Source organism: Ursus americanus, chromosome 18 (genome assembly GCF_024610735.1).
Source record: "Ursus americanus isolate L20-20 chromosome 18, mUrsAme1.1.p, whole genome shotgun sequence".
Lineage (NCBI taxonomy): Eukaryota > Metazoa > Chordata > Mammalia > Carnivora > Ursidae > Ursus > Ursus americanus.
This window is the reverse complement of record NC_142144.1, coordinates 19,037,874-19,055,678: the sequence shown is the minus strand read 5'-3', so window position 1 is coordinate 19,055,678 and position 17,805 is coordinate 19,037,874. Positions and strand designations below refer to the sequence as shown.

General features: G+C 53.4%; 1 protein-coding gene across 5 annotated transcripts in view; it reads right to left on the bottom strand.

Annotated features, from left to right (window-relative positions):
- The window catches only part of WHRN (whirlin), an 86,942-nt gene that overhangs the window by 15,639 nt on the left and 53,498 nt on the right, over positions 1-17,805 (bottom strand). For all 5 annotated transcript variants that reach the window (XM_045791089.2, XM_045791090.2, XM_045791091.2 and 2 more), the window contains 4 exons: positions 5,205-5,407; positions 4,110-4,146; positions 2,671-2,883; positions 1,677-1,886 (listed from right to left, as the gene is read on the bottom strand). In XM_045791089.2, coding sequence (XP_045647045.2) covers positions 1,677-1,886; positions 2,671-2,883; positions 4,110-4,146; positions 5,205-5,407 — 663 coding nt within the window. The remainder of the gene's footprint in view (positions 1-1,676; positions 1,887-2,670; positions 2,884-4,109; positions 4,147-5,204; positions 5,408-17,805) is intronic.

Below are 17,805 nucleotides of genomic sequence, written 5' to 3'. Positions count from 1 at the left end.
CAGTGCAAGTGGGGAAACTGAGGCACTGGACAGTGAGGCATGAGGCCGAGACTGGTGGGGACCAGCACTTCTCAGGCTTGGGGGAGACCCCTGGGTTGGGCAAGGCCATGGCAGGCCAGTGCTGAGCTGGACATAATAGATACCCTGACTGCCATCAGAGCCTCGGGCAAAGACTTTAGGCCATTCTACTCATGGGAAACTGAGGCCCAGAGAAGCCGGGGCTTAAACTGACATCTTCTGCCCCCAGGCTAGAACATACCCCATCCCCCTCACTGGATCTCTCCTCCCGACTTTCAAGGGACCATCCCAGAATTACAAGCCGCAATCCCCCAGGTTTCAGAGCAATGGCTCACGGCTCCTGAAGCCCCACATGGGCATTACCAAGGCCAACCTCAAGGGAGCAAAACCCAGAGAGAAATGGCCCCTCGGGCCAGGTCCCTGCAACCTGAAGTCAGCTCATCACCTGGGAACCACATCAAAGCACGTGCACAGGGCCAAACACACAGCCCCAGTGGGGAACACCCTCTTCCCTGCCCCAGAAGTGATCTGCTTGTCCCGAAGCATGACATGGCCACCACCGTTGGCCACCGCAGCCAGAGCCCTAGAGGAATGCCTGGCAGCTTCCTGGTCCCCCCAGGAGGGGACAAGGACTCCTGCGGAGGAAGCTGACTCAGAAGGGTAGGGGTGGAAGGCAGAGGCATAGAAGTTCCCCAGAAACTCAGATCCCCAGAGCTAAAAAGAAACAAAAGCTACACTGGGATGTGCAGTCCGCAAAGGAAAGGGCGCTGCCCCAGGGCTATTTCCTGCTGGCTGCAAGCTCTTCTGTGCCTACTAACCCCCGGCGTGCAGCCTTGGACATCACCGCACCCCCCAGCTCTGCCCCTCCAGCGGGACAGCGACCTGCATCTGTCCCAAGTCTACAGAGATTCCACCTGTAAGAACTCCCAGTTCAGCATCTGGGAACAGCAGGGCTTGAGAAATGCGGCTTTCCCCTGCCCTTTCCCCAGGAGAGCGCTGATGAGAGATCTAAAGACAGGAAAGGAGAGTGTGAGCCACGCCAGCTCTCCTGACCTCCAGCCCGGGCTCTTCCTGCCACACGGAAGGGGATAACCGGGTCCCATACCAAGCAGCAAGGCATTGCCTTTGCTCCTTCCTTGCAAAGGTCTCCTGGGATGAATTTGCCTCTGAACATCCCAGGGGCAGAGCCCAGAATGGACCGAATGCTTTTCTGGGGAGGCTGGCGAGTCTGGAAGAAAGTCAGGGTGGGCTCCAAAGACAAGAGGGTGTGTCTCGGGGAAGATCCCATCACGGCGACCCCCATGAATGTACTGCCATGGTTTCTGGTGGGATCCCCCACAGACTGGTACTATTTTTTCTATTTGTTTCATTACCCGTGTTTTTCACCTTTCTCCCCGAGCCCGCCCCCCCCCCCCTGCAGACTGTGAGCCCAAGAGGCAGGGCCACCTCTGCCACCTCCCAGAGCCTTGCTTGGGCACACATCAGGCATTCAACAACGAAGAGGTTTTTCCAAGGGAAGAAACTGAAGCTCAGAAAGGCAAGGGACAGACCTGGTAAGGGGTGGCACTGACAGTCACACCTAGATCCATGTCACTGCAAAGCCAGATCTTGACGCCCCACCCCCGCTGGCCATCAAGCCAGGAGCAGGGGCAGCTCACCCTGGCCGAGCTGACGGTGGTGGAGGTGCCGTGGCTGCCTGTGGAGGAGCCTGTGTCACTGCAGGAGACCATGGAGTAGGCATCGCCGGCCCCAGGGCCTGGGGGCTGCCGTGCCTTCATGGACTCGATCTCCCGCCTCAGCACCAGGTGGTCGAAGCGGTCCAGGTCTTGGGGGGAGATGGTGCCTCTCACCTCAGACAGGAGCGAGAACTGGGGATGGGGACAAACAGGGCACTCAGCCGGAGTTCCAACAGCAGGGGGGACCCATCCCCTGCTACTCCAAATGCAAACCTGACTGCTGGCCTCTCCCTCCTTAACCCCCTGTGGCTCCCCACTGTCGTAGGGGAAGTCCAAGCGCCACAGCCCGGATGCTGGGCCGGGCTCACCTGACACCTGCTTCCCTCTCACCTCGTCCTCGCCGGTGTCTTAGCAAGCACGCACGACGCAGCTCCCCAAACACACCAGGAAGCCCGTGCTGGTCCCTCCCACCTAGAATGCCCTTCCCTACTTCTCTCCAAATCGCGTTTCCTCTGTTAAACCTTCCCACATGCAACCGCTCCTGGGTTTAATCCCTTCTTCCTTCAGGCAGCGTCGGGACCCCCAGACCTCCTCTGGAGCAGGGTTCTCAAAGCTGCCAGCCCCTGGGGGCTTGCGGCCGGCTCCCACCCGCAGATGTGTGGAATCCACCAGCCTGGGGCGGGGCCCGGGCATGGCTTTTGAAGAGAAATCCAGATGATTCTAAATGTATGCTCAGCAAGGACAGCCGCTTGGTTAGGGCCCGCATCACAGGGGACGTTAACTGACTATTTCCCCAGGAGTCTCTGGGCTGCCTTCCCTGGGACAAGCGGCCGCCTCGGTCACTAGTCTCTGCCCCGGGGCCATTTCCACCCAGTTCTTTGCGGGTTCTCGGGAAAGGAGTGGGGGACAGAGGGAGGCTGGGAGGATGCAGAGCCCTCGGGAGCCACTGCCTTGCCCGAGGAGGGGTACGGGGCACCTTGGCGTGGGTGTTGAGCAGCTCGAACAGGGCCATGACCAGGGCCTCCACGGAGACGCTGCCGCCGCGGTACTCCTCCAGATAGTAGGCCATGGTGGCACGTTCCTGCTCGTTCAGCAGGTGACGCGCCTGCTCGTCCAGCAGCAGGCGCGTCTGGTTCCCCAGGCTGCTCAGGGTCACCTGGGAGCCCACTGGCCCCTTGCAGAATACCAGCTGAAAGACAGGAAGACAGAGGGCCGGGAATTCTGAATGGCTCTGGGGCCACGTGGCCGGGCGATGCCAGTGACCGCAGTGCAGGGGTGGGGGGGTCCTCCGTGGCCTTGGCCTACACGGTGCCCCTGCAGGAGAGATACAGGTCCGTTCTCAGACGGTGCGGCCTCGTGCAGTCGCAAAGGGCTTCATGCCCTACACAGCACTTTTACATGTCATCTCATCAGATCCTGTCACCGTTCAGAGTTGAGCGATTTTATTATGGTTTCCAATTTATTCTCCAGGTTTCAGGATCTCCCTTGGTAAATCGGGGATAATAGTAACTTTATTTCCGAGATAGAGCGCAGATGTGCATACACCCCCTTCCCCTCCCCGCCACTGCCACTGGCACCATCGGAGCTGTGGCTAAGACGCCGTCAGGTGTCCCCTGTCATCCCCGCTGCCTCCCCGATCACTTACGCAGAGCTGCTGAAACCATCTTGTAAAAACACGCATCTCCTCGTCTTGCTCCCCTGCTTAAGCCCTTGCATACTATCCCACTTTTAGGTTAGAAGCCAAACCTCTTAGGTGACCCACAAAGCCCCACGTGATCCGGTGACCCCACCTGTTGTCACTCTGTTCCCACCTCCTGCTCGCTCGCCACACCCCCTCGCGCTCTCCTTGCCACCGCGGGGCTCTGGCACGTGCTGCGCCCTGCGACTAGACCACCCCTTCCTGCCCCTACACCAGACTCCGACGTGGCTACTTCTGTTTACCATTCAGCACGCAGCCCAAGCATCGTGTCACCAACTCAGGGAGACTTCGCCCTCCCCTCTGTCTCTCACCCCACCTAAATCCGATGTCCCATCTGTTCCTCTCTCGCGTGCTATCCAGCACCGGGCCCGATGGCGCCAAACGTCTTCAGTGATTAGATATGCGGGCACGTTTGTTTTTCCGTGCGTCTCCGTCACTAGGCATAATCTCCGGGAGGGCAGGGATCTGATCGGTTCTGTTCAGCGCCATCATCCCCGGTGCTGGGGGTGGTGCCCAGAACCTGGTGGCACTCAGAACCTGGTGGCGCTCACAGACGTGTGTGGGTGGAATGGAGGATGGACGGACAGGCATGAGATCATGCACGTGAGAGGCTCTGCACACCCTGCCAGGCCTGGAGCTCCCCCTCCCACCTCCCGCCCCCCGCCATGGGGATGCGTGAAGAAGCCAAAGATAGCCATGGATGGAGAGCGCCCTACCTTGTTTGTCCCTTCTGTGGGAAGATCCCCAAGAAACCTACGGAGAAAGACAAACGTGTTCAGCTGTGTGATTGAGCAGTTTGGACAGGCGCGAGCCAGGGGGAAGTGGATTTGGAGCAGGAGGAGAGAGCCCTGGCCTCCACTCGCTGGGGCTACTCAAGGAACGTGACCCCTGGACAGCTGAGCAGCTTCCGGCCTCCCAATCGACCATGTGGGCAGCGCTTCTCAACCCATGCAAGGTGGACTCCTGACTCGTTTCCAACCCTACAGGACCAGGAAGGTAACACAAGGAGAGGAGACAATAACCCATGGCCTCAGGGTCAGGCCAAACCCAGGGAGGGGGAAGATAGGGGTGAACCGGAGACCCAGGGAGGCAACTCACAGGTGCAGCTCAGCTCCATCCCAATCTCATGAAAAAACATGCCCCCGAGCCCCCGGAATTCCTTATTTTAAAGAAGCAGCCAGAAATCCAGGTCTGCTTGTTTTTTTCCATGGGAAACCTGATGCCTTTTTAAATGTTGGTAGCTAACTGAAACATTTATGATACTGTGCTGGTGGAAAGGAAGGGAGGCAAGAGAGAAGGAGGGAAGAAAGGGAGAGATGTTCTGGGTGGATCTGGCCTGGGAGGCCAACCAACCAGGCTGAGACTCCTGTTGGAAATCCAAAGGTGACACATGACACTCTCAGCAACTATTCAGCCATCGGCAACTATAGTCACCTTATGACTCCCAGGACCCTTTCTCCGGGTAACTCACAGGGTCCTCACTCCCAGAGTTGGATGGGGGCAGGGGCGATGATCCCCACTTTTCAGACAAAACAACTAATGGCCCAAAATTAAGGTCAGTGATTTGCCTGAGATAAATAAAGAATGAGAGAGGGGGATTATGCAGTTCAGCTTTCCATGGGAAACAGACCGGGAGAGGAGAAAGGATGTGCCCAAGGTCATGCCCGCAAATGCAAAGGACCTTGGTATGGGGAACCCAGGCTCTCAGGACTGTTACAGATCAGGGTGTGGTGAAGGGACGGGAGGGGGCATCACTGGCTTTCAGAAATGGTCCTGTGGTCCTGGGCCCAGAGTGAGGAGTGCAGCCAGACCCTGCCGAGTTCGTGGTGGTGTCCCCAATCCGGGAACTGGCAATCCACTTGGTCTCGTCCACAGTGGTGCGGGCATGGGGCAGCCTCCCGACGTCCTTCACCGTCAGGATGAGGTGCTGGGAAGACTTGAGCAGCTTGACCGCTTCATCGTGCAGGATGTTGAGAAAGCTCTGTCCGTTCACCTCCAGAATCTGGTCCCCAACCTGCCGAGACCGCCAAACAACACAGTCACCTGGGCTGCGCGCAGGACACCGACCCATGCCCGGGGCTTCAGAGCCCTGATGCCAGCTTGCCGAGGAGGTTACTGAGGCTCAGAGAGGTTATGAGGATGCTTGAGGGTCACACAGCAAGTCAATGGCAGAGCCAACCTTCCAATCCTGAGACTCAGCTATGCTCTTGTCACTAGGAAGGGCCACCTCCCCTCAACCTAGCAGTGGTTTAGAGAGATGGGTCTACACCAAGATTCACCAAGGTCCCCTTATCTAGATGACAACAGCCACCTCAGAGGCCTGGTTAGGGGTGGCGGGGGGGGAAGGGCGAGGTGAGAGACACGAAGGCATGCTTCCATGATTTCCCTTTTACGCTTCTACGGGGTTGAGATTTTTACCCCAAGCATGCACATAATCCCTTAAAATACAAACAACATTTTCTTTACCTCAAGAAAGAAGCAATAAGTGAGAAAACTAGCCTCCCATTAAGGCAATAACATATCGCTTGGATTCTTGCAACAAACAGGCAGTTCTATTTTGTAATGTAAAAACACTTTTTTTTAAGTGAAAGGATTTAAAAAAAAAAAGGAAAAAAAGTAGCCTTCCCATAAAAATAAACCTGTGACAGAATTCCAAGAGCTGGAAGGGACGATGCCCAAAAGTGAGTTGGGGCGTCTGACAGACTCCCAGTGCCCTTCTGCTCGGTAGGGTCCGCTGCTTCTCTTCCTTGCTCTTCCTGGAGGGGGCGCTGAGCCCGCGGAGGGGAAGGGGCTGCCCGGGGCTGCTCCCCGCCGTGGCCTTGCAGGGCAGCTTCATAATGCCAATCGTCCCCGCCTGCTTTTCCTTCTCCCCAGCTTCCCAGCCTGCTGATGGCTCAGGATCAACCCCCAGGGGGTTTTCCCAGCATTTTTCAAAGCGGAGTTTGGAAAAGGTGAGCCACGGGGGGAATTTGGAAGAAAGAGAGGATAAAAGAAGACCTGATGACCAGTCGGAGAATCAGAACCCTGGTCCCCAGTTTCTCGTCTTTCCTTTAAGGCCTTGCCTGCAGGTAGGGGAGTTTCCGGTACAGAAAGCAAAAGGAAACTCAGACTTTGCATCTCCCCTCTGCACCAGCTTGAAGGTGCTCTGAGAAGTCCCGCAGCACATTTGCCTCCGCGAGCCCATGCAATGTTTACTGCACACCGAGCAGGTGCCCTGCTCCGTGCTGGGCTGCCGTGCTGGGCAAGACAGCCCCGCTCCTGCTCTCGTGCCACCGCACTCGAGAGTGGGCTCAAATTTGCGCTGTAATTGGGTTTTCCCACACTGCGTCCCCAGGGCCCGGCACACAGTGGGAATTCAACAAAAATCCATCGCATGAATGAAAAGTCAGACACCTGTTCCTAGCACCAGGACCATCTCCGCCGCAGCCCAGTGGGGACCAACACATGACACTAGCCTGGGGCCCCAAATTTCATGCCACTATTTACCAGATGCCGACTGCATGCTGAGCACCTTGTTCATCCCTTTACGTATTTTTTTCCCTTATTTGATATCCTCAACATCCTGCAAAGGTGGTATCCTTGCTCTCCACTCCGCCAGAGAGAAAACGGAGGCTCAGAGAGATTAAGTAAACAGTTTGCGGTCACAGAGCCAGTGAAGAGGACAGCTAGGAGAGAGACCCAGGTCAGCATGGCCCCAAGGCCCTCATGCTTTCTCCTACTGAGCTGTCGTCAGGAGCTCTGCCTGGGGACACATGGCATGGCTTCAAACCCAGCATGTTCAAAGCCATCAGCCTGCCATCGCTCCCTAGCCCTGCCCTCAGCACCCAGATCTGAAAACTCGCCCCATCATCAACTCTGCCTTTATTCTCCTGGTAACCCATCAGCCGCTCTCACCCAATCTTCACCTCCCTCCATCCCTGGTGGCCCCCCAACCTGGGTCTCCTCCTCACACAGCGGTTCCTGAGCCAGCACCCCTTCCCCGTGTATTAACCTCTAAACCGGCCTCAGACCTGGCACCTGATCGACTTTCCCTCAACGTTTTGTTTGCGTGACATCCTTCCCTGCTTCAAAACCTCAGTGACCACCCCCCTCAACAATACAGGAGGTTAAGGGTTTCAAAGACATCAGACCTGGTTCAAATCCTGACTCTGCTACTTTCGTGCCACATGAGCTCAAGCAAACCTCCCAAAAGCTCTTGTGCCTCAGTTTCCTCAGGTGTAAAAATGGTGCTAGCCCAGGATTGCCCTCCTCCAAATGTCTCCGGTCATCAGCATCTGTTTCCCAGGGCTAACAGCGATACCTACAATTCTCGCCTGCCGCCTCATTGAGCTCCCTTGTTGAGAACCCAGGCTCCTGAGAACTTCAGCGGCTGGGCCTGGCACACAGCCAGTGCTCCGTAAGTGCTTGTGCATGAAGGTATGGGTTTTGTACTTCCCACCCTGCCTCGGCAGCCCCATCCTGGCCTCCCCGGTATGGAGCTGCAGGGCTGTGACGAAGGACTTCCGTGGGCACACGGACCTTGCTGAGGGCGGACGGCCCCTCCTGCCGGGCCCCCCTGCACCCACGTCACGACACGGCCTCCCGTGTGCCAGTGGTTCCACCTCTGCCCTCTGGCCAGCATGAGCCCACCCCGCCACCCCGCAGCCCCCCGGCCCAGCCTGCACTTCCCATCTGCTCGAGGGCTCCGCTTCCTTAAGTATCATTCTCAAGAGCTTTGGCTTTTGTTAAGCTAAGGGAATCAATTTTAATCTTCCCCACACACTTTATTTCCATCCCAACAGTTTAATTAAAGGAACTAGCATCTGAGAGACCGGATACGTCAGGGCATCCTTTTGGGCGCGAGCCTCTCCCTCCAGGTTCCGGGGGGTGGGGGGAGCCAGGGGAGGGACGACTCAATTCCACAAGCATCTACCTGGCCCTCTGGAGAGGCTTGGCGGGGAACATCTCAAATACTGCCCGGCAAGTAGGGACGCTACTGTAAGAATCCCTTGCTTATCTGCAACTTAAATATAAAAGGACATCCTGTATTTTGATTCGCTAAATCTGACAACCCTGGGTACGGTGTCAGTAATGGGGGGATGGGGGGACAATGGTTTTTTGGGGTGGGCCCTGATTTAGCACAGTGGTGTTCAAACTCCCCCGTTATTCTCCCTGGCCCTGAGCCTGGCACCTGTCATTTACGCAGTGCCGTGAATGACCCGCTGTGAATTACTCCAGCCCCGTGCTCAGCATTAACGGCCCTGAAGTCACAAGGTCGCTGAGCTAGTCGTCATTTCCCTTCACACCTGCTGAATAAATACATCTCTACTGGATTTGTGGGAGGCGGCGTGGGGTCTGTGGGCAGCCCACCAGGGGAACAGGTGTGAAAAGGGAGTCGCGTTTGGGAAACCCGTCCTGGATGGGGGGACGTGAGCCCATCTTCTCAATCTCCTTCCAATCTTCTTCTGTCTTTCTTGTTCTTCCAGCGTCTGTTTTATTTTTTTTTATTTTATTTTTTTAAAGATTTTATTTATTTATTCAACAGAGATAGAGACAGCCAGCGAGAGAGGGAACACAAGCAGGGGGAGTGGGAGAGGAAGAAGCAGGCTCATAGTAGAGGAGCCTGATGTGGGGCTCGATCCCACAACGCTGGAATCACGCCCTGAGCCGAAGGCAGACGCTTAACCGCTGTGCCACCCAGGCGCCCCAACCAGCGTCTGTTTTAAAACCCAAGTTCTAGACAGGGTTGGCTTCAAGCCCCCAGACAGCCTCCCACAGACCGAGTGGGTCTGAGATGCTCCCACGCCTCACATCCGTTCTCTTCACATCCTCTGCTCGCCGGAAAGCTTCCCAGGTCCGAAGACCCTGTCAGCACAGGGGGCTGCACGCTCACCACCACTGAGAGTCCACAAGCCCCTTCCAACAAACCTGGCATCTTCCCAGCTGCTCAGAGCCCTGTGTGGCCCGCAGTGTGTGGAGTCCCGTCCCTACGGTGCAGCAGAAAGAAGCCCCTGGCTCCGAAGCCAGACAGCCGTGCAATAGGAGTGGTGTGGCCCTACACTGCTCTTGGGTACACTCCGAGTCTCAGTGTCCTGTCTGTAAAATGGGTTTGATGTTACCAGCAAGGCCTGGGAGGCCACGAGGATCCAATGGGACCACTGGCACATAAAAGCATTCTGACGGCTTTTCATTCGCTTCCCTTCCAAACGGAGGGGACAGGTTCCGAGATGTCAGGTGACTTACTCAAGGTCACACAGGATGGGAAAAATAGAGCCAGCATTGGAGCCCGGCTGTTTGCACATTCTTCGCGCTGCTGCCTCCTTTATCCCGGCGTGTCCTGGCCCGCAGGAGACATTCAGTAAATAGTGAAGAGAACGGAGACACCCATCCTCGCCACCTCCCACCTGCCCCTTTCCCTGGGTCTGGGCAATGTGAAGCTGGAGGTGGCCATGTTTAAAGGGCTTGATTGGGCTCTTCCCCCCCAAGACGAAGAGTTCGATGTGTTTGTTCCTTGCTCTGAAGCTAGTCCTGAGTTAGACAATGTGGGTAAACAAGGCACCAAGTGGGAAGACAAAGATGCTATGGCGCCAGGGTCTTCCAAAGTCTCCTACGGACGGGGAGACTGAGGCCCAGACCGCACGGGGACGTGTCTAAGGCCACGGAGCGAAGCCCTGGCAAAGCCCAGGCTCTGAGGCTCTTGCTCTGAGCAAGAAGACACCCACGCCAGCCCGAGCTCAGCAGGACACGACCCCCTGGAGAAAGGAGAGACACACGCAGTGTGATCGAGTGTCTAATATTGCTCAGCTTGCAAACCGGATGCCGATGGGGAGGACACAGAAAGATAAACGAATAAAGGTGGCTTTATTTTATTTATCACCACGGGCACCCTGTTTATCACCAGTGATGGGGGAGCTGGGGGCGGACCACGGGAACGCCCTTTATTTTAAGGCAGAGGAAAGATGCCTTAAACTCCTCTGTCATCCACAGCCCATCAAGTGACAGGCTTGAGGAGGGCACAAAGAGACCTCAACAAGGACAGGACACTGGTTTCCCCCGACCGTGGCCAACCCCCTGGAAGCGGGAGTTCACGCTCTCTGGGTGTGAGACAGGCACAGGAGCCCTGAGGGGCAAGCAGCACGGAGTGTTGGCAGACTTGGGAGTGACCCACCTCGATGGGGTGGTCCCCTCTTACTCCCCGAGACTCTCGAGGAAAACAAATGTACTGTTCTAAGCATATCTTCCCTCAAAACGGAATAAGGCCACCAAGTGCTACAGAGTGACACAGACTAAGTGACAGGGCATGCGGCGTGAGGTCAGGAACACAGACAGAGGAGTCGCCCACGGGGTCTAATCCCAGCTGTGTGGCCTTGGGTAACTGCCCTACCCTCTCTGTGCCTGAGTCGCCTTCCCTGGAAAATGGGGATAGCATCAGTGCCTACTCTTGTGGGTTTGAGGACTGAATGACTTAATAAACTCTCCACTGCAGCCCCAGCGCCTGAAACAGCTTCTGGCACATAGTAGGGTGCTCGATGGACATTTACTGAATGGACACATATGAAGCAGGTAAAACGGTATCTACAGCATCCAGTAAGTGCTCAATAAATGCTAGCTGCATTTTTGAGAAGCCATGCCTACATGGCTGAAGTGACCCCTCCTCTGAGCCACATCTTGACCACACCTACACCCCATTTTACAGATGAGGAGACTGAGGCCAGGAAGCGAAGTGACCGGAGCTGGGCTGTAGCCATCGTTCTCCCAGCCTGCAAAGCCCCTGCTCGAGCCAGGCACAACTCCTTTAAGGAAAACCAGCCTATCCTTCTGTCTTCAGGCTTCGGGTCGTGCACACAGTAGGTGCTCTATTCCTGCCTGGTGAAGGGAACTGAAAACAAATGAGCCTAAAGAACCTGTGGCAGGATGGCGGTTAGCTCAGAGCTCCCTTCCCAGAGGTAGCCAGGAGAGAAACTTGCCAACAACTCGATCCGCACGCTGAGCTGGGAGACGGGAGTCCAGCCCCTCGGGACACGGGCCCCAGTGCCAGCCGCTGGGCAACGACCCCGATGGGAGCACCTTCAGGGCCTTCTTCGCCGCCTTCCCCAGTCTTTACTGAAATGGCTTTTGCAGCTTCCCCAAATGAGGATCCCGCTGACTGTAGCATTACCACGATGAAAATTCAAATTCTACTAAAGGATTTTATTGCAATTATGAATCTTTAATAGTCTTCCATGTCAGGTATGAAACTTTAATAGGCTTTTGGGGGGGGGTTGGTACAAGTGAGCAATGCAGTTTTAATGAGACATTAGTTTTTCCCAACAGTTCAGAAGTCAGTAAACCTCGTCCATATTAAAAAAAAAAAAAAGAGGATCAAGATAAATGGTGAGAAGTCTCCTGAAGCCAAATGGGGGCACGGGCTGGGCTGGGGTGAGCTCTTCACACTAGCCTCTGGCTTACAAGGCAAGATCCCACCAGAAATACCACGGACGGAACTGGCAAAGCTGATGCATGCTGACTTCTGGTAGGTCCCCCACCTCCTTCTGGTTCCTTCTTGTGACACTAGCTCAGCCGCTGTCCGTACTTGCTTATTCTCTTGGGGACGTGGGCCAGCCTGCCAGGAGGGGCTGCTCTAACACCCACATCACCAACCGGACAACTGAGGCCAGATACTTGAAAGGATTTGCCCACGGTCCTACTCTGCATCAAAGTCAGAGTGAGGGCAGAGAAGCCTCTCTGGGGTTCTTTTTGTCCAAGTAAACACATCAGAGCAATAACAAAGGTCAGACCCACCCCCACTGAGTGCCTCTCAGGGCCAGCCACCTCCCACAATTGAGCTCTAGGCTTACGCAGCACCGCACGAGGCACGGGATGGAATACGCTATTTTCTAGATGAGGGTAGCGAGACTCGGGGAGGTGAAGTCACTTGTCCAAGCACACCCAGCAAGCACGTTGCACCGCAGGATCTGAACCTAGCCCAGCTGCTATTCTGAGCCCCACACTTACATTTGTCCACTCAACATTTTCACTCAGATACTTAAAGGCACTTGCAAACAGCTGTGTCCGAAAGAATTTCCTACAATAATGCAAATATTCTCTATCTGTACTGTCTGACACAGTAGCCAGTGTTATTTAAATTTAAATTAACTGAATTTAGAATTTACATAAAATTAAAAATACATTTCCATAGGTGCATGAGTGTGGTGGCTGCCATATTGAATGGGACAGCTCTCCACGCTGGTGTTGACATTCTCCAGGGCTCCCACCCCAGTGCTCAATCCCCAAACCTCCAAGCCTACCAGGCCCATCACCCTCCCTTCCGGAACAGTCTCTAATCCATTCACTGTCCTCCGTCTCCACTCATGCACCTGGGTCCTGGCCACCGAGGACCCTCGCCTGGACCGCTGTCATGGCCGCTAACCCGCCTCCCTGCTCCCACCCTCAGCATTCTCTCCAACACACTTCTCTGATGGGTAACTTTAGGTGTCGGCTTGACCGGGCTAACGGATGCCCACAGAGCTGAGAAATCATTCTTTCTGGCAGTGTCTGTGAGGGTGTTCAGGAAGAGATTAGCATCTGAATTGGTCGACTGAGTAAGGAAGGTTCAGGGCCTGAGGAGAACCAGACGGCAGAGGAAGGCTGAATCCACTCTCTCTGCTCAAGTGGAGAGACCTTATCTTCTCCTGCCGCTGGAAGGCAGTGCTGCTGGTTCTCAGGCCTTAGGACTCAGGCCAAGATTTACATCACCAGCCCCCGATTTTTGAGCCTTCACTCTTGTACTTACATAATCGGCTCCCCTGGTTCAGGCCTTTGGACTTGGACTGAATTACACCACCAGCTTTCCTGGGTTTCCAGCTTGCCGATGGCAGAGGGTAGGACTTCTCTGTCCCCAGAATCACATGGGTCAACTCCTCTATAATAAATTTCATTACTACCTACCTACCTCTCTTGTTCTGTTTCTCTGGACAACCCTAACTAATATACCTCCCTATGTAGCAAAGGGACCAATTTTAACTTTTTTTAAAGATTTTATTTATTTGAAAGAGAAAGTGAGAGAGAGAGAGAGAGAGAGCATGAGCAGAGGGGGAGGGGCAGAGAGAGAGAGGGAGAAGCAGGCTCCCCGCTGAGCAGGGAGGCCCAATGCAGGACTAGATCCCAGGACGCTGGGATCATGACCTGAGCCAAAGGCAGCCGCTTAACCGACTGAACCACCCAGGCACCCACAACGGGATCAGTTTAAACTGCAAATCTGACCTTGTCATACCTTCCTTAAAACTCCTCACTGATCTCTAAGCTCCTTAATCTAGCCTGGGAGGGGTCTTACCTTGGTAATCCATCTCACACTTTTCTCCCCCAGCATTTTCTGATCCATCCACACTTGTTCTCTCTCAGTTCTAGGAACAGATGGAGCCTTTGGCCACCTCAGGGCCTTTGCATATGCTGTTTCTCTGCCCAAAAGATTTTTCCCTCCATTCCTTACCGGGATGACTCCTATTTGACCTTCAGATCTCAGCTCAATTGACGCTTCCTCCAAGAAGGCTTCTTTGATTACCCCCTCCAAGGCAGGTGTATCTGGTCCCCACCCAGAGCACTGTGGCAGCACACCCCACAGCTCTTACCATGGCTTGACATCATGCTGGGCTGGAAGCACTGAGTTCAGGGCCAGTGAGCTGCATCCGCCTTGCATGGCATATGAGAGGCCAACAAATGCCTGACAGCCTCAGTGAACAAGTGAGTAAACAGTTCAGTGAACGCCGAGCACGTATACACACAAGCAGGCTAGTCCCCTGGCCCCTTCCGATTTCTGCACACAGGCAGGAGACACGTCCCATTTCTGTAAAGGTTGAGTTTGACAAGACCTGGGCACGTAGAGAGCTGGGTGCTTGCAGCCCGAGCCTGTACACCGTGGCAGGGAAAGAACGTCCCATTTTTTTTCAATCAAATGGAAGGCAAAGAGGTAAAAATACGAATCACCACTCGGTTTCGGCTGGAATTACGCTCTGGGAGACGGCGCACACTTACTCAGTCCCTCATTTTGGAAGACAGAACACGGGGTGAGGACTTGAGATGTCACAGGCCCAAGGCCTCCCAGGACCCAGCCTTATCCCCTGCTTGGGGCCACTCCGCAGACCGGCAAGAATCAAGAGTTGTCAAGTTCAAGCCCCCAGCCTTCACACACACACTGGAGCAGTGACCGGCCAGAAGATGTGCCCGCAGGGGAGGCCCCGTGTATAGGAGCAGCAGAAGAGAGGAGATACTTAAAAAGAAATGTAACAAGAAGCATGCAACACCTAGGTGACGAGAACCTGAAACACTCAAAACGAACTTGACAGGGAGAAAAAAACTCCCCTGTTCCTGGAAAGGATTCAGCATCCTTAGGATGTCAGTTCTCGCTCAGCTGAAACTGAACATTATCCCAGTGAAGACACCAACTTTTTTGTTGGATAAGCGGATATCAAAGTCCATGTGAAAAAATAAACCTACAGGAACCTTCTGTGTGTATAACTGTGAAAAGGCTACGCACTGTACATTCCAACCCTAGGACATTCAGGGAGAGGCAAACCATGGAGACAGATAAAGATCCGAGTTGCCAGGGGTGCAGAGAAGGAGGGAGGGATGCTAAGGGAAGCACGGGGGATTTTCCGGGCAGGGGAACTCCTCTGTCTGAGACTCTGATGGTGAATGCCTGGCATCACGCATTTGTTAAAACCCATGAAATGTGTACAACACCAAAAGTACGACCAATATTGGCTCAGCATTGTAATAAATGTGCCACACCTAAGACGTTAATAATAGGGGGACCGGTTGTGGGAAGGGCTGGGGGGGGGGTGTGGGTGGAAAGAGGCATACAGGAACTCCATACTTTCTGCTCAGTCTTTCTGTTAATCTGAAATTGCTCTAAATTTGAATCTATTAATTGTTTTTTACAGTAAAAAAATCAAGGGGCTCCTGGGTGGCTCAGTTGCTTAAGCGTCTGCCTTTGGCTCAGGTCACGATCCCGGTGTCCTGGGATCGAGCCCCGTGTTGGGCTCCCTGCTCAGTGGGGAGCCTGCTTCTCCCTCTCCCTCTGCAGCAACCCCTGCTTGTGCTCTCTCTCTCTCTCTCTGTGTCAAATAAATAAATAAAATCGTTTAAAAAATCAAAATACAAAAATGGCTATGAAAACCCTGATACAGAACGGCTACAAGAAGACGTACCAGATACGAAAGTCTGCTCTAAGTCTCTATAATTCGGATGGTAGGGCACAGACTCATGACTAGAGAAACAGACAGCAGAACAGACCAGAAATAGTTCCATGGACACACAGGGATGGAGTATATGATAAAAGTGACATTGCAAATCTCCACGGCAAAGCTGGGTTTTTTAATACATAGTACAGGGATAAGTACGTTGCCATTGGAAAAGAGATCAAACCGGATCTATATCTCATACCCTACACAAGAATCAATGCCAAACAGATCAGAGCTCTAGAGGGAAAATGTACTTAAGAGTATTAGAGGAAAAAAATGGGTACAATCTTCTATATCTTGGGATTAAGGAAAAGTTTTTTAAAGAGAACTCAGATTTCACAAAAGGACTGATAATTAAACCAAATGACTAAAAAAACAACTTTCACACGGAAAGAAAAAACACTTCAGAAGTCAAAAGAAAACAACAACCAGGGAGAAAAAAAAATCTGTAATATAGATCACAGATAAAGGACTAATTAGCCCTAATATATTAAGAATTCTTAAATTTTAGAGGAAAAAAAATCCAAAATTCCGATCGCAAAAAGATAATGGAAGAACTGAACAAGTTACAGATAATAAAAATGGTCCTTAGTCCTATGAGAAAAAGATGTTCAACGTCACTTACAAAGAAAACTGCAGGACAAAGCTACGACAAGATACCATCTCTTGGGGGCGCCTGGGTGGCTCAGTCGGCTAGGCGTCTGCCTTCAGCTCAGGTCATGATCCCGGGGTCCTGGGATCAAGTCCCGCATGGGGCTCCTCGCTCTGATGGGAGTCTGCTTCTCCCTCTCCCTCTGCCTGCCACTCCCCCTGATTGGGTTCGCGCATGCGTTCTCTTGCTCGGTCAAATAAATAAATAAAATCAAAACCTTAAAAAAAAAAAAACCATCTCTCGCCTATGGGACTGGAAACAGTTAAAAACCTGACAGCACCTGTCCGGTGAGCTGTGGGAATGCCGGTGGAGCAGCACGACTGCAACTGAACGCCAGCCAACAAACATATATATGTATTTACTGTCTGACCCAGAAATTCCACTTCTAGAACTGTACCCTGAAGAAACACTTTCAAAAGTAAGAAAAGACCTATGCGTATAGTTATTCTTGCAGCGTTGTTTGTCATTGTAAAATACTGAAAACAGCCTAAGGGCAGGTACAGAGGAGAGCGGCTGAATGAGGCAACAGGTGCAGTCGCACAGGGGTGCGGGAGGGCGGGGGAGCGATGCAGCTGTGGAAAAGAATGACAGAGATTCCCGGGCACTGACAGGCAGGGATTGCCAGGATAAGCAATTTTGGGAAAACCTAGGTGCAAAAGAACCTCTGTAGCATCCCACCTTTCGGATAAGAAAGAAGGACGTTATGTAGGTATCTGCCTATTTTTGCACAAAGACACAGCAACGGAACAGCCTGGTTGAGTTGGTGACCTCCCAGGAGCGGGTGGGAACGAGTAGGAGGGAAGGGGGGGGAGAAGGGGTACTCTGAGCATACCTCTTGGGGTACAGCTTTGATGTTTCAGTTACTCAAAAAGTAAAATTAAAGCAACAAAGGTGGGAGAAACCCTATTGAATGCCTGCAGAAAAAATGAACCCGTGTCGAATGGATAAGAGAACCCCGCGGAGGAGGAAAAAGAAATGACCCAAGTAACACAGTCCTTTGCCTAGAACCCCTCGGTTTAGAGGTAAAAGGAACTGCAGAAATAGCAGAAACTCTACCTAGGTTTGCTTTGCACAGGGGCACTCACGGGGCAATGCGAAGACCACTTTTGTGTCTTCTAAGATTGGGCAAATGAGTAAACACCGAACCATCTGGACGAGAGCCAAGCATCTCCTAAGGGCCAGCATGATGCTGGGTGTCGGGGACGCGGTATGCACTGTATTCGTTTCCTACACAAATTACAGGTGAAAAAATTACCCCCAACTTAGGGGCTTAAAAGAACACATTTAGTATCCTACAGTTCTCGAGAAGTCCGACATGGATCTCACTGGGCTAAGATCAAGACGTCAGCAGGGCTTCCTTTCTTCCTGGACACTTGAGGGCACAGTCCATTTCCTTGCTTTTTCCAGCTTCTAGAGGCCACCCCCACTCCTTGGCTGGCGGCCCCATTCCTCCGCCTCCAGAGCCAGCCTCTTCCAGCCAAGTCCTTCTCCCATGGCCATCTCTCTGTTCTCTCTTCTGATTTCCTCCCAACTTTAAAGGACTCTTGTGACTCCATTGGGCCC